We start from the raw sequence: 15,309 nt of genomic DNA, 5'->3' as shown, positions 1-15,309 counted from the left end.
GTAGCATGTCTTGAAGCCATTTTCATTCATAATTGAAGGTTCCATTGTACTATAAAAAGGTTATTAAAAGACTATAAAAGAATCACATCAAGTTTGTATTTTTTTTTTGTGTTCTTAGCCTTGTGATTTTTTCTAACAATCTTAAGGCTTAAATTGCATCATGGACAAGTTCAATTCTATAAAGAAGATGGTAACCAATTTCCAATTGTTGGAAAGGTTTCATGGATATAATTTCCTAAAGTGGCAACAAAATATGCATATTCTCTTAACCATTTTGAAGATTGCATATATTCTCATCACTCCAAAATCGAAAGAGAAAAAAGATAAAACTCACACTAAAACTCACAAAAGGAAAAAGTGGGAGAATGATCATTACACATACATGGGCTACATTTTAAATGGTATGTCTAATTCCTCATTTGATACATACTTTTCAAGTTTATCGACAAAAAAGGTTTGTGACAAGTTAAATACAAGGTATATGAAAAAAGATGTAACATCCACAAAGTTCTTTGTTTCAAGGTGGCATATGTACAAGATGATTGACTCAAAATCATCATGGATCAATTCTTTGAACTTAAGACTATTTTGAACAAGTTCAAACAATACAAGATAGAAATGGATGAGGCATTTGTTGTGTCCTCTATCATTGATAAGCATCCACCAACATGATAGGACTTTAAGAAAACATTGAAACTTAAAAAGAGGATGTTATTCTTGAAGAGCTTGCAAATCATCTTAAATTAGAAGAGCAGTACCAAACCTGCAAAAACTACTCTCCTTACTAAATCCTCAAAGACCATCTAATCGAAGTAACCCTGAGGCAGAACTCTCTTGCATCCGAACAAGACTTGCTTTCTCCTACAGAGCCCTATACCTTGAGAAGACTAGTTGTTATGATATTTCAACCTCTTTATTTTGATTATTTTGAGAAAAAAATTGATAATGGAACAAAAAATGCAAAATAAAAGTAATTTTCATAAGTGAACTAACCTAAAATCGGCTATATATATGTGTGTATGTATATATATATATATATATATATATGCCTAAATAAAGAAATATTGGTAACTTTTGACGCCATAATTAATTAGTTTCATTTTTTTTAATAAGTTTTCAATTAATTAAAATTAAGGGGCTAAAATCCTAAATTAGTCAAAATAAACTGTTGCATGCATCTTAAAATGGAAAATTTTACAAAGAGTCTAAAAATGAGAGCATGATTTGTGTGATTAAGATGAAGATGGAGCTGGAATAAGTGAAATTCAAGTGCAAAGTCAAATTAATGATGAACAATACATGTGACTGACTGCACAATGAACTAAAAACTTCAATATATGCATCATCACCGAAAGGAAAGAATTGCTACAATATTGTCAAAAAGTGGGCACCACTCAGTTTCATGTATAACCATGTAAAAGGGGATGAAATTCATTCATGATGAGTTGAGATACTTAGTTGTATCATACACTCTCCCTTATTGGAATATGTGTTGATCAGTAATCAGTACTGCAATATATAATTAGACTTCTTATCCTCTAATTTAACTTCTGTTTTACAGAATTCATTCAAAAGCCAAAACTGGTACATACTACATATGAACCATTGACACTCAATAATTTTATTGCCAACAATTTTTTTTTCTTTTTTTTTTTTTTGGTAATGATCATGAGAAAATAGATATTAATCATGTTTAAATAGTTTAAATTTTTAATATGAAATTGGTCTCCAAATTGAATGCCTTTTGAACCTTGGGATCGGGGAGGTGCAGTTTATATTCTTTATACTAAATATAAAAGGTGGCAAACACATCCTCTATTAATTGAAAAACACATTTGGTATATCATGATCAATTGAATAAAGCTGACAGACAAAGAAAGCTGAAGTCTTGAATCTTCCAATTTCGCTGGATATATGTGGAGGATAAATATATAGAACATCTGCCAAGGAACACCTCATTTCGGTGGCGATCATTATCTAATTGATCTTGACCCAATGAAAAAGTTCCTGCTAAAATTCAAGTGACAAGATTTTCATTTTGTTCACACCATATTGTTGAAAAGCTTTATATATATATATATATATATATATATGAATGCCCCTCTTAGTTGTCATACATAAAACAAGAACATAATTCAAATCTTAAAACAACTGTTAGGCCAATCTTGAGTTGTTAATAAAAATTTTTGTAATACTTAACATTTGTGGGTAAACAAAACTTTCCTTAGCGACCTTGTTATTGTTTGCTTAGAGATCTAGCTGTTTGTATAACTTTTTTTTCTATATATAAAAGAGGTCATAGTCAATGCATAAGAGAAAGAATGGCAAGTGTTAGAATTCGAATTGCACACCTGCTACCAATTTTTAAAAGTAGCTGCACAAGCTAACAGAGCTAAATTCTAACTAAGTTGTTTTTTACCTTCCAAGAGTTGTCTTGGTTACTTTCAAATTTCAATAATTTAAAGAATCTCAGCCGACACATAAGGAAGGGAGCAAAACTAAAGCTATATCAAATAAAAACATGAATTATTACTTCCTGAAATTCTTTTCTGTTGTTGTCTTTTGTTAGTGACTTCAAATCATTAGATCAAGTAGTTTTCACTTGCATGCTTAGATCTCACAGTCGTCTAAGGGATATAGGGTTTTCGATCATTTAGTAAAGGCACCGAATTTGTTATAGAAATGGACCGAACTCAATGAATATGTTACAATTTGCTTTTTCCCTGGCAACTAAAGTCAAGTTAGAGGTAAATGCTAAATGAAAATTGCCACCTCATCTTAAATTTCCATTTTACCAACCCACCTCTATAAATTGGGAGGGGAACCAATCCAATTGCAGCAAAAATCACATCTATGCATGAATTTTTCTAAGATCTCTCTCCCATCGTATACATAAATATTCTTTCCACAAAACCAAGTTCTTGTATGCATAGAAAGTGAAAAAAAAATGAAGGCATCATGTATCGCATAGTGTGCCCTGGCGGTGCTCCTCCTGGCTGAAGCACAGGTATCAATGGCAGTGACATGCAGCCCAACACAGCTGAGCTCCTGCGTGAGCGCCACAACATCATCATCTCCACCATCTCAATTGTGCTGCAGCAAGATCAAGGAACAGAAGCCTTGCCTTTGCCAATACAGTAAGAATCCCACCCTCAAGAAATTTATTAACACCAGCAACGCCAGGAGGGTTGCTACCACCTGTGGTACTCCCTTCCCAAAGTGCTAGGCAACTAAACCTTTTCTAAGGCTCTCTTCTCTCCATTTTTCAGCAGAATATGAATCTAGAAACAAAGTATTAAGGCTGGAGGGATAGAGAGAAATTGATTTATCATATAGTTTTGGAGTGTTATATCTTATTTTGCTGCTTGTACTAAGAGAACTAAGGTTAGCTCTGTGATGAAAATAATGTTGGAATCATGGTCACATGTCACCAATTTGTTGACTGTCTTGTGTGATCTTTCATACTACTAGTTGTTGCAGACGCACTATCTTTAATGAAAATCAGTTTTGGATCATTAGAATATGTCTCTTTGACTCTATGAAATTTCTCTTTTTTCTCACACACAAATGCGTTTTTTTCCCCTTGTGGCATTTTTTGAAGTTAGTTTAAATGAGCTATGAATGTAATGGTTTTTTCACTGTTTATTTATCCGAGTTTGCTCCAAAAAACCATTTGCATCAAAGTTTAGATGAACGATGACTTGCATGATTATATATATATATATATATATATATATATATATAGACACACACTATCATTTGACAATAAATCAAAAGCATTAGAGTTGCCTTAAGTTATTGCATGCTATAAAAATAGATAAAAATAAAAATTTAATTTTCGTTAATTTAAAAAAATATATATTAAAAATTGTACCCACAGCGAAGTACGCAAGCTGCCTGCTAGTTTTGCTAGTCGAGAAAAAGTAAGACTTTAACTTTACACACTTGCTAATGAGGTGAGAGATGTCAACAGATCAAGTCTAGGCAAGTTTAATTTGGACCTCGTTGCGCTTGAATCTCCAAGACTTTCTCTAGGCTTTCCCGCATCTAGAAGACCCATCTAACCTTTTCTGTCCTTTATTTTTTATTTAATAAAGGGATTTTTTTATTTAATAAAAATTTTCGAATTTTAATTTTTTTAAAAAAATCTTGTATTAATCAATAAATCAAATATCAAAATGTTTTTGGTGATTTTATACATGCAATATCATAACTTAGTTACTTACAAAACATGTTTTCAATTTATAATTTTTTAAGACAAAAATATCTCAAATATTATAAAAAATATGGCTTTGCTTATGATTTGATAAACTTGAATATAAAATATTTTTATCATTATTGAATTATGAAAAATATTTTTATAATTATATAATTAGCTTTTTAAAATTTTTTTAGTTTCAATTATTTAAAAATAATTATGTTGACTAATGGTCAAGGGGCCAAAATTAACATTTTGAAACATGAGGGGCCAAAATGTCTTTAAAGAATGTTTTGAAGGGTTATTTTGAATTTTACCCATAAAAATATTCCTCTTCAATCAAATAAATCTTTATCTTTTCCCTCCGAAAAAAATAAAATTGTATAAAAATATATTAATAAAAAAAAATGCTTTGAATAGGCCAAAATAAAACTGTCTCCAGCTTGCTTGGATTAATTGATGATCTAACTTTGCAATCCCAAGCAAAGGATTTGATCTCAAACTTGAGCCATCTATAAAACTTGGCCAAAAAAAATCCTTACCTACCATTAAAACAATTGCCTAATCATAAAGTAGCACAAAGAATGTCTATTATGTGCCTTAACGTGCGTACCTGTTAAGTTCCAAGCCTACGCAAGTGATATCATAAGCATATCGTGTGGATTTAGGGCACAACGATATAGGGCCCCACAGATATTAAGAATGCGTTTGAATAAAGAATTTTAAAATTTCGAAAATATTTGAAATAAAATGAATAATTTTGAAATTTTAAAGATATTTGAAAGAATATTTTTTAAAATACATGATTTTAAAATGTTAGTATTTATAATTATTTTGTTTGAATAAATATTTTTAAAAAGAAATTTAGTCTAAATAATAATAAATATTAAAAATAAAAGACATAAAAACAAAAAATAAAAAGTATAGAAAAGCTAAAGAATCTATGAGTTAATTTTTTAGGATTTCTTGGTAGAAAAAAAAAGTAAAAAGATAAATGGAGAAAAAGTGAATGAATTTTAAATTTGCTTTATAAAAAATGATAATTTTTTACACTTATTCATACATATAAATCATTTCAAGTTAAAAAAAAAAAGAGAAATTTAAATAATGTTGCATATTTATAGAATTATCATCATATTTAAATTTTTACTTTTCATTTTAATTTACAAAAAATTATAATAATTAAATATTTTTATTTTTATTTTTTCTTTCAACGTTTTCTTCATTCCAATCAAGTATGTCAAATACATAGTATTTTTTTTTTTCTATTTGTCAATTTTTTTCTCTTCTAATTTTCCTTCTTTTTTTTTTTTTTTTACCTACCCTATCAACTAACCTAAGACGTGACAGATGCATGTGCTTGGTTTTGGCGTTGGGACGAACGAACTTCATATTATGGTAGGCCCATACCAAACTTCCATGTTCTAAATAGAGACCCAAATAAATGCATTATAAAGGTACCATCCGAATGGTAGGCCCATAACAAATTTTCATGTTCTAAATAGAGACCCAAATAAATTCATTATAAAGGTGTATACAAATCTGACAAAAGATAGTCCAACCATTATCTCCTATATTATCATAAAGTAATCAAGTTCAGCCATGGTGTACATCAACCACATCACAATTCAACCAAACCTCTATATATCCCTCCCTCATCAAAATGCCAGTGGCTCAACTCCCACCATATCATCTCCCTCATTTATATGGGTTCCACAACCAAGTAATTAGGCTTTTGTCTAATGCCACAAAGTTATCCACTCTTTTATGCTCTCCACTTTACAATGTCTAAAGGTCTAACCATTTCAATTTGTTCTTTTTTTTTTCCTTTTTTCTTCGCTTTTCTTTGCAAGTAACAGCATACCCAATCCAGACAAAACTCCCTCAAAAGGTATGCCATCACCATATACCAAAAATTATAGCATTTCACCTCAGTTTGACCAAGCAATCAAAATGCAAGTTTTGGACATTATTTTTGCAGCGCGTAAAAGAAAGAAATTCATGCACTGACTAATCTCTTGATTTCACCAAAGGTACATCCCATGTGAGGCAAAAAACCGAAAATCTGGGTGATTGACCTGAAGCAGTCTTAGCCAGTTTTCTGCATCCTGCATAAGGGAATTCGCATTTTGACACTCGCTCACACCATTTTTTGTCCACATGGATCCTTTGAATTTATAAGATGCCATTCCGAAAACAGGTAGCGAAATCTTTGGGATACCATCACCATCGTTGGGATATACTACAAATGGTGTTTGGCCACTTCCACTGCCTACAAAAGCCAAATAAGGGTCACTTAGAAAGGACATCAGAAGTCCATTTTGAAAAAGCACACCAAAACATGTTGTAAGGTGTATTAGTATGAACCACAATTCAAAATTCTCTTTGCTATAACAGCATCGATGGCATTAAGGAAGTGAAAAAAAAAAAGGTCTTCAAAACTATATCATAAATGTTATGCAATGTATGATATATCTTTTTATCATAGAATTCAAATGAGCATATGGATGGACACAAAAGATTCAAAATGTTTCTATCAAATATGAGAGAAGATAGCAACTAGAAAAAGGTTGAAGCAGATAAAATTAACCGATACCAGTAATACAAAATGTAAGAGCCACTTCATAATTCAGAATTGGCAGGACAACTGTTGAACATCTTGCAGAAGCCAACTGATTGATATAGGAAGAGTCACCTACAGCCTAAGACTCATAAATCTAGCCTCAAGAAAAGCTTATGGTCCATTATTCCCCTCTAGAAGACCAGGATGAATGAAACTCATCTTGTAACACAAGCCTCAAGAAAACTAAAAGACGGTATTGGTAGATTTTCAAGTGGAATGTGATAAATAACTAAGCATAAAATATATGGTGTATCAGAATTTGCACCCTTTCTATATGGAGAAATTAAACTTCAATAATTTCTGGTGGACAGTCCATCTTCCTAATCATCTCATATCTTCACATATCAAATGCCACTATTTTAAGTTTTCAAAATGAGGATAGAGACCTAACAACTAAAAGTGACCAATTTGCTTATGCAGTAAGTTTCTCCACAAAAGGAATGCTGACACAGAACTGGATTCAACAAATGCAAAGGGATAAGGAATAAAATCGAATTTGATTCGACAATAATATTTAATTATTTGGTATAACAGCTACAAGATTTTGCTGCAATATCAGTCATGTATGTAACAATATGATACAAGCAACTATATAGGTGAAAGGTACAAATGCCTAAAGGGAGATATTAAGTTTTCTTAAATGTTACATCAAAGAAAAGTATAATTATTATATAATCTATCAATTTTAGTTCACTACTTCACTATCAAATCAAGATTGAGTGTACGAACAAAACAGGAGCAGCAGAAGGCAAATGGGAGACAAGGGAGAGAGAATTTCCCTGATCCACCATAACAACAATCAAAAAGATCGTGATTACCTTCCATGGGTGTGCAAAGGAAATGGTAAGTTAGAAAGCATGCATCCAAGTTTTTTAATGTAGGACCTGTAGGTATTCGGTATATGGGATACCTACAAAGGTAAAATCAAAGAAAATGAACACTTTACAATACCTCAAAAGAGAAAAGATCACACAGATCAACATCACTTTTACCATGCAACAGATATCCAACTCTTGGGTAGTAAGTCACAACTTCTTAATGTCTTCAAACCAGGATACTTGCAAGCTAGGTCAAATATCTGCAACACAACAGAAGAGAATAAAAAATAAATAAATAGCGGATTTGATGCAGAGACCAAACCAGAAACCTATCCAGTAAATAAAATAACTAGCCTTGTCTGCCAAGGGTTCACGACTATAAGGAGTATCCTGCTCAAAAAACTCAAACAGCAGGTGACTTTGAGGGTTGCCAGTTTCCCTATCATCACTAGAAAAGCCTTCTTGCAGTGTACTGTTTTCATCACTTATAGACAAACTGCTCACTCCGAAAGGTATCTCATTTGTCAAACTGAATCGATTACACTGTTCTCTAGGAAATTTAATGCCTTCATCTATTTCGTAATCACTACTTCCATCACTACTTGAATCTTTGTAGTAGTCACCATCGCTCTCTTCTCTAGCTAGCCTAACCACACAACTCAAATTTGTTAAAAGTTGATAAATTAAACCAAGCTCCCTAACTCAAAATACAAAGTATAAACGCAGAATTCAATACAATTGCATTAAAACAACATAAATTAGAACCTACATTGCATACAAGAGAAAGGAGGAACAACCTGATAGTATCAATATTAATTGGTGCATGATATGCATGTATATCATATGGAAATGCATACAGCCACAGAAGAACTACTTTTACAAGATTTTTACTAAACCATCATAAATACAAATATGCTTTAGATCATTGTGTCTCAAAGATACCCCATTAGGGGATAAAACTGCTAAAAGCATAAAGCAGAATTAAACAGGTTTGATGTGCTAAAATAATGATAGTAGTTACTTAATCTTTTAGACCCGGGAAAAGTATTTCTTGGGCATTTAAGAAAGAGCTAGAAGCAAAACTACACATCTTGCCATCTGATTCTTCAACAATCATAAAGCATGTGGCTTCAAGACAGATAGAAGATGTCTAGGGATTATCAGGAGAAGTTATTTGTCTTAACAATATTACCATCACACCAAATGCTTTGTCCAGGGCCAAGATATATGTGCTCTTGCTGAAACACTAGTGTCGATGCATTTTAAGCAATCCCCATATTTTCATTTTTGGAACTTACAGACATATAAGGAATTAAGACCTGAAGCTAAAGCCACCTAATACTATGAAAAAAAAGTATTTGCATTGAATAAATGAAATGATGAAAAGGCACCAAGGAGGTGCAACCCAAGAAAAACATTTCATTCTCTAACCCATAATTCACAGAACTACATTTACTGAAAGTTGATTGATTAAATTTTGCTCCCAATAAATGAACAACTAATAAAAAATGTTTTTGAGACCAAACTAAAATGGCTTTTGGTCTTTAATGAACCACCACATATCCATACTTGCAGTAACAAAGCATGACAACTCTTCCAAAGAGTAAGAAACCTCGATATGGCATATAACAAAAAAAATTATCACATTTTTATAAATATCAATACACAATTTTCTTACTTTTGTGTACTGTCAATAACCACAAAGTAAGCAATACAACCCAAGTCTCAAAGGTATTTCCTCTTCTGAATACAGAGGCACCGTTCAGTAAACCGGTGTGCTACAAGAGTGAGGTGAAGTGGAGCTTGGGGGCCAATTGGAGCCTCTGTACCATGGGAATGAGTTTCCATCACTCCCCACCGGTTTATTGAACGTTGTCAAAATAGTATACAAATTCGTTTTAAAAAAGGCCGCTATTCTTTCATGGAAAGACAACCAAATGTCCAAAGTATACAGATGAACAATCATTGAAGGAAAAAGAATAAAGATCATGAGACTGTGGATCATATAAAGTTATAAACACTATAGCATACCGTTTGGTATAAAGCAATGAAAGATACCAGTCTGCGAATGGGAAAGAAGAAATAGCACTATTCACTGTTCGTCAGATAATGTACCAGTACCACAACTTGGAAAGCATAACGAATACAGTGAAGCCAAATACAGTAATTGTTCCCCTTTTCTGAAAAGGATTCAGTAATTGTTCAAGAGAGAGATGGGGAGAGCGTATGAAACTTCATCCGACAGAATGTAGTGAAAAATAATAGAAACTTGTCTATCCACGTAAAATCTATAGTACTTAATGCAAAAAAGACTGCATATTTTGTCAATGTATCTAGATCTAAGGGAAATCTTACCTTGGCTTGGCATTGTCCTGCATAGATTCACCATATAATTGGATCCCTGACAAGTATGGAACATAGTACTGAACAACACCATCACTCCAATCAAGCACTAAAGGCACTCCTGCGCCATATGCACTACATTCCTTGAAAGACTCCCATAAATCACCCAATGTAAAGTAAGGCTGAAACTCCACATGACAAGTCCTCCATCCCCTCATTGTTGTCTATACCAATACAAAAATCAAATTTCCATTCAAATAACGACTAAAAAAGAAGAAATCACCAACCAGGCATGTATATGCTCAGATAAGTGAATTTCTTCATGTTCTCTAATTGCCAACAGCAAAGTACAACAAAGTCTTATCCTAAAATTTACACATGAAGAAACAATTCAGCCAAATATCAAACAATATAAACAAAAGCAAATTATAACCATATAAGAAAAACATTAATAATTTTTCTTGCTCTTTTCCAAACATTCTTAGCAACCAAAGAGAATCATCATCATAAGGATGAAAAAGGAACATCAGAATATATCAACCTTAGAAATATACTGAGCAGGGACCGAAGGCCTTGTTGACTCCAGGAACCTTTCAAGGTTGCTCCTTGAGACCCCCGATTCCTCACAGCCCGGAATAGTACTTGAAACCAGAGTCTTCTTAGGATTCTTATTATTATTATTATCAGAAGCTAAAGCCTTGCTCTTTGCTGATGTTGCTGACGATTTAATACAATTTTTCTCATTATCTTCCTCAATAATTTCTTGTTTTTGCTTTTGCTGTTGTTTTTTGTTTTGATTTTTCCTAGCTTTTACTGGAATGTAAAACCGATCATCTCCTCTAACTTTCCCGAATTGCAACCCAGTTCCCAGCATTCTCACTTTCACCTTTTATCTATTACAAACCCTCTGCTTGCCTGCCTAGAAAACGGACGAAAACAGAAAGACAACGCAAAAAAAAAAGGTTCAAAATCAACTGCTTCTTTCCTCCAAAAATTTCAAAAACTCAACTCAAATATGGGTTTGTTGAGTGAAGGTCTAAAGTTAATCAAACTCTCAAATCTGGAAATAGAAAAAATGATTTTCTTGCATATTCTTAGGAAACAAACAGGAAGGGAAAAAAAAACCCCAAAACTTTTTCAGTCAAAGAATGGAGAAAAATGGTAAGGAGAAAGAACGGGATTGTTGGTTGAATAGAAAAAGACAAGAATTTGAGAGAGAAAGAAAAGGAACGAAGAAAACGGGTAAGGCGTGAAGGAGAGGAAAGGAAGACTGAAAAACCACACTGTTTTCATATGGCCTTCTTCAAGATAGTTCAACAACAATGAAGAAAAAACAATATATATTTTTCAATGGTGGGGGATTGGATTCCCTCTTTTTTTTCACAATGCCCTATTCGTAAATTTCAATTTGAGTTTGAATTAAAAATTTTTGAAAATTAATTTTTTAATGAAAATATATTAATTCGATTTAATTCATTAATTTTTTAAATTTAAATTTTTATTATATATATTATCTTAATATAATTTTTAATATATTTAAATAAATTTAAATATAAAATAATTATTTTATTTTATAAAAATTTAAAATATATAAATTAATAAAAATATAAATTTAATTCTTTTTTATTTTTTATTTTTAATTCAAAACTAAATTTAAATCTAATATATATTTAATATTTAAATTTAATTTATATCATATTAAAAAATTAATTCTAATTCAATATTATAATTTCAAATCATTTTTTATTTTTTTATTTTTTTACCCCTCATCATTATTTTTTATTTTACCTACTCCCTCTCTAATCGGCATTTTGTCTGACATTTTCTTTTTTTTTTTTTTTAATATTTTTGAAATAATTTTTTGACAAAAAATTAATTTTCGATTTAGTTTCATTTTTGGAGGATTAATTAGGTGTGAAATAACGAAAAAGACAAAAAGATTTTAATTATGGGATTGGTTGGATTCTTCGGAAGACGACACGTGTGTAGTGTAAGAGTTGGTAAGACACGTACACAAAGCATTTTTAATAGCTACCCACCCCTTTCTTTTTATTTTTTAATCACATAAATTTCAAAAAAATATAAATATATAAAATTAATAAAATATAAAATAATTATTTTATAAAAATTTAAAATATATAAATTAATAAAAATATAAATTTAATTCTTTTTTATTTTTTATTTTTAATTCAAAACTAAATTTAAATCTAATATATATATATATATATTTAATATTTAAATTTAATTTATATCTTATTAAAAAATTAATTCTAATTCAATATTATAATTTCAAATCATTTTTATTTTTATTTTTTTAACCCTCATCATTATTTTTTATTTTACTAACTCCCTCTCTGCATTTTGTCTGACATTTTCTTTTTTTTTTTATTTTTAATATTTTTGGAAATAATTTTTCGGCAAAAAAATAATTTTAATTTTGGATTTAGTTTCTTTTTTGGAGGATTAATTAAGTGTGAAATAACGAAAAAGACAAAAATATTTTAATTATGGGATTGGTTGGATTCTTCGGAAGACGACACGTGTGTAGTGTAAGAGTTGGTAAGACACGGACACAAAGCATTTTTAATAGCTACCTTCCCCTTTCTTTTTATTTTTTAATCACATAAATTTCAAAAAAATATAAATATATTTGTAAAAACAGTGATGGTAATAAATAATGGCATTAAAGTAATAAATGAACTCACTAATGCACTAAAAATACTCATCAAGTTATTTAAAAGAAGGAATTAATTATTTTTTAGAGAAACAAAAAGGTTTAAAATTTTTATAAAAAAATGTTTTATTTAGTTAAACTATTATTATTTTTAAATAATAGTTATATATTGAACATATAATTGCAATTGTACAAATAATTAACATGTAAAGTGTTTTTTACATGCAAAATATATCATATTAACATAAAGTTTATAGATTTTAACATTAATGAAAGATTAAACTCTCAAATAAAAAAATTTATACAAACTTCAATTATTTTTTATTTATTAAATAAATGAATTTAATAAAAGTTTTAAATATAATTAAAAAATTTACTAGAAATTAGAATTTTTATTTATAAATTGAATAAATCTTATTAATCAAATAAACTTGTGAAAATCTCTCAATAAAATTAAAATTCTTATTTATAAGCTTTTCAATGGTCTTATTTTATTAATACATTGAAATTTGTCAATTTTTTTTATCAGGAGAAAAAGAATTCAAGTACACAAGCACTCATATAAAACACAAGTGAGACTTATAAGTTCAGCAAAAGAATAATAAGAGAAATAATAATATTTAAGTATAATCCACCAACATCCTAAAATAAAAGACCTAAACCTTTAAGAATTTGTCACACTTTCTTTTATTATAAGCAAGGTTGTATTTGTGATTTACTTTTACGTCTATGATTTAACATATAAAATAAGATAAATTAAAAAAATATACCTCATATCTTCGGAATAGGCCAAATAAACTTGCTGCCTTAAATATATTTTTTATAATTTTCAAGTTAATTTTACCAAAAGAAAATTGACATATATGACATTGTTAGAGAACAAAAATGAAAATAGAGGAAATAATGACAAGGCATTAAAAAAAAAAAAAAGAAAAATGGTAAACATTGTTAGTTTCAAAATCAACAAAAAATATTTCTCATAAAAATTAGGTTTTACTTATAGGAAGAATAAAAAAATAAAAACAACAAATTTGTTAATCTAATGTTAAAATTTATAACAAATTGTCTACTCTGTAACTTAATTATTAAATTAATAAATTTTACATTATATCTCTTTTCATCTTTTCAATTTAAGTTTAAGTATCACTTTTCAAATCACATCAACATATTCATTCTATCCTTAATTACATAATGAATTTTTGTAAGTTACCTTGTAAAAATATTTAGCACTTCTTTCTTTGGAAAAGAAAAATATTTCGCACATAACTTTTTAGTGACAAAAGTTAATCATAAATTTGAAACCATTTTTTTCTTTAAAAAATAACACATATTATATAATATATAAAAATAAAATATCTTGACTGACTTTTTAAGGATTGTCAGCATAATCGAAACTTTTTTTTTTTAAGGAAACAAAATTGAACTTTAATAAATTTGGTTTCAACTTTATGGCGATATCATTAATCTCATATTTAAAGGATTTCTTATGTCCCAAAGTTAATCCCATAAATAAAGATAAAATTTTTAGAACAAATAAATAGTTGCCTCCAAAGGCTGTCCCAAATTCATTTTGAAACTTTTGGCCACCATCCTAAAATCAATTTAAATGTGGACGGAATTAGGATTGACAACGAGTCAAGTCGAGACAGATTTTTACTTATCTCGAACTCGATTCGATTTCATAATCATAAAACTTGAATTTGATCTGATTCAAAATTTTTAAAATTTTTTTATACTCGAATTCGACATTACCCAATATTATATAAACCATATCCGATCCGATCTGACTTGAAATTAATAAAATATTATTTTTTAAAATATAAAATATTTTTTAAATATAAATATATAATTACATATAATTAAAAAATTAAAAAAATAATTAAAAAATAATTTTTAATATAATATTGAGTTGAATTTGCCTAAAACCCGAACCCAACCCGACTTGACTCGAAACCTGATTTTCAAAAAAAAAAAAAATCAATCTTATGAGGTCGGGTCGAATTGAAACCTACCAAGCTCGAATTGAGCTGCCAACCCTAGACGGAACCATTTATTGAAACAAATTGCTGCAATAAAGAAATAAAGTAATGTTATTTGCCTCATCATTTTTGTTTGCCAAAATAAGTTCATAATCATATATAATATAAAAATCAAATGCCAAATCTTTTTTATAGAAATTCTAAACATATATCTCTTAATTTTATTATATAAAGTCATATATAATATAAAACTCAAATATTTTGTAATAAATGTCAAAACTTTTTTACATAAATTCTAAATATATATATATATCTTAATTTTATTACATAAAATCCAATAAACTTGTAATTATCTAATATTTATATGGATTCATAACTTTTGATTTTCTCCTATTAGTGTTCCTTAAAATCATTATTTGTTAAAATTTATTGAAACTTTTGATTTTCTAACATTTTTTATTTTCTTTTGATTTATGGTTTTTCATTTTTTTTATGAAAAGGTTATGTTAGTGCATTTCACGTCTCTATTATATACTTTTTTCCAATTATAAATACCTCATTTCATTCAGAGCCCATAATTGAATTTTGATTTGGATTTTTTAAGCTTTCGAAATGTCTATCGAGTCTTTAAATTGGTGTGTAATAATGGGGCCTTAAACTGATTTTTGGCTTTA

The 15,309-nt window shown here is 29.3% G+C and overlaps 1 protein-coding gene and 1 pseudogene across 1 annotated transcript; one reads left to right on the top strand and one right to left on the bottom strand.

The window, feature by feature from the left end:
• The first annotated feature begins 2,947 nt into the window (after positions 1 to 2,947).
• LOC149514025 (non-specific lipid-transfer protein 2 pseudogene) lies at positions 2,948 to 3,535 on the top strand (annotated as a pseudogene).
• Positions 3,536 to 5,667: 2,132 nt separating this feature from the next.
• Positions 5,668 to 11,292, bottom strand: LOC111281954 (uncharacterized). The gene is made up of 6 exons (XM_022869801.2): positions 10,524 to 11,292; positions 9,995 to 10,206; positions 7,994 to 8,285; positions 7,814 to 7,899; positions 7,640 to 7,731; positions 5,668 to 6,470 (listed from the first exon to the last, which is right to left on the bottom strand). The coding sequence occupies exons 1-6, from the start codon at positions 10,854 to 10,856 to the stop codon at positions 6,223 to 6,225; spliced, it is 1,263 nt and encodes a 420-aa protein (XP_022725536.2). The 5' UTR covers positions 10,857 to 11,292; the 3' UTR covers positions 5,668 to 6,222.
• Positions 11,293 to 15,309: the final 4,017 nt, after the last annotated feature.

The sequence above is a fragment of the Durio zibethinus genome, chromosome 17, assembly GCF_047325235.1.
Source record: "Durio zibethinus cultivar Kanyao isolate XHJ-2024 chromosome 17, ASM4732523v1, whole genome shotgun sequence".
In the NCBI taxonomy this organism is placed as follows: Eukaryota; Viridiplantae; Streptophyta; class Magnoliopsida; order Malvales; family Malvaceae; genus Durio; species Durio zibethinus.
Note: the sequence above shows the minus strand (reverse complement) of the source record. Positions and strands in the feature narration are given on the sequence as shown.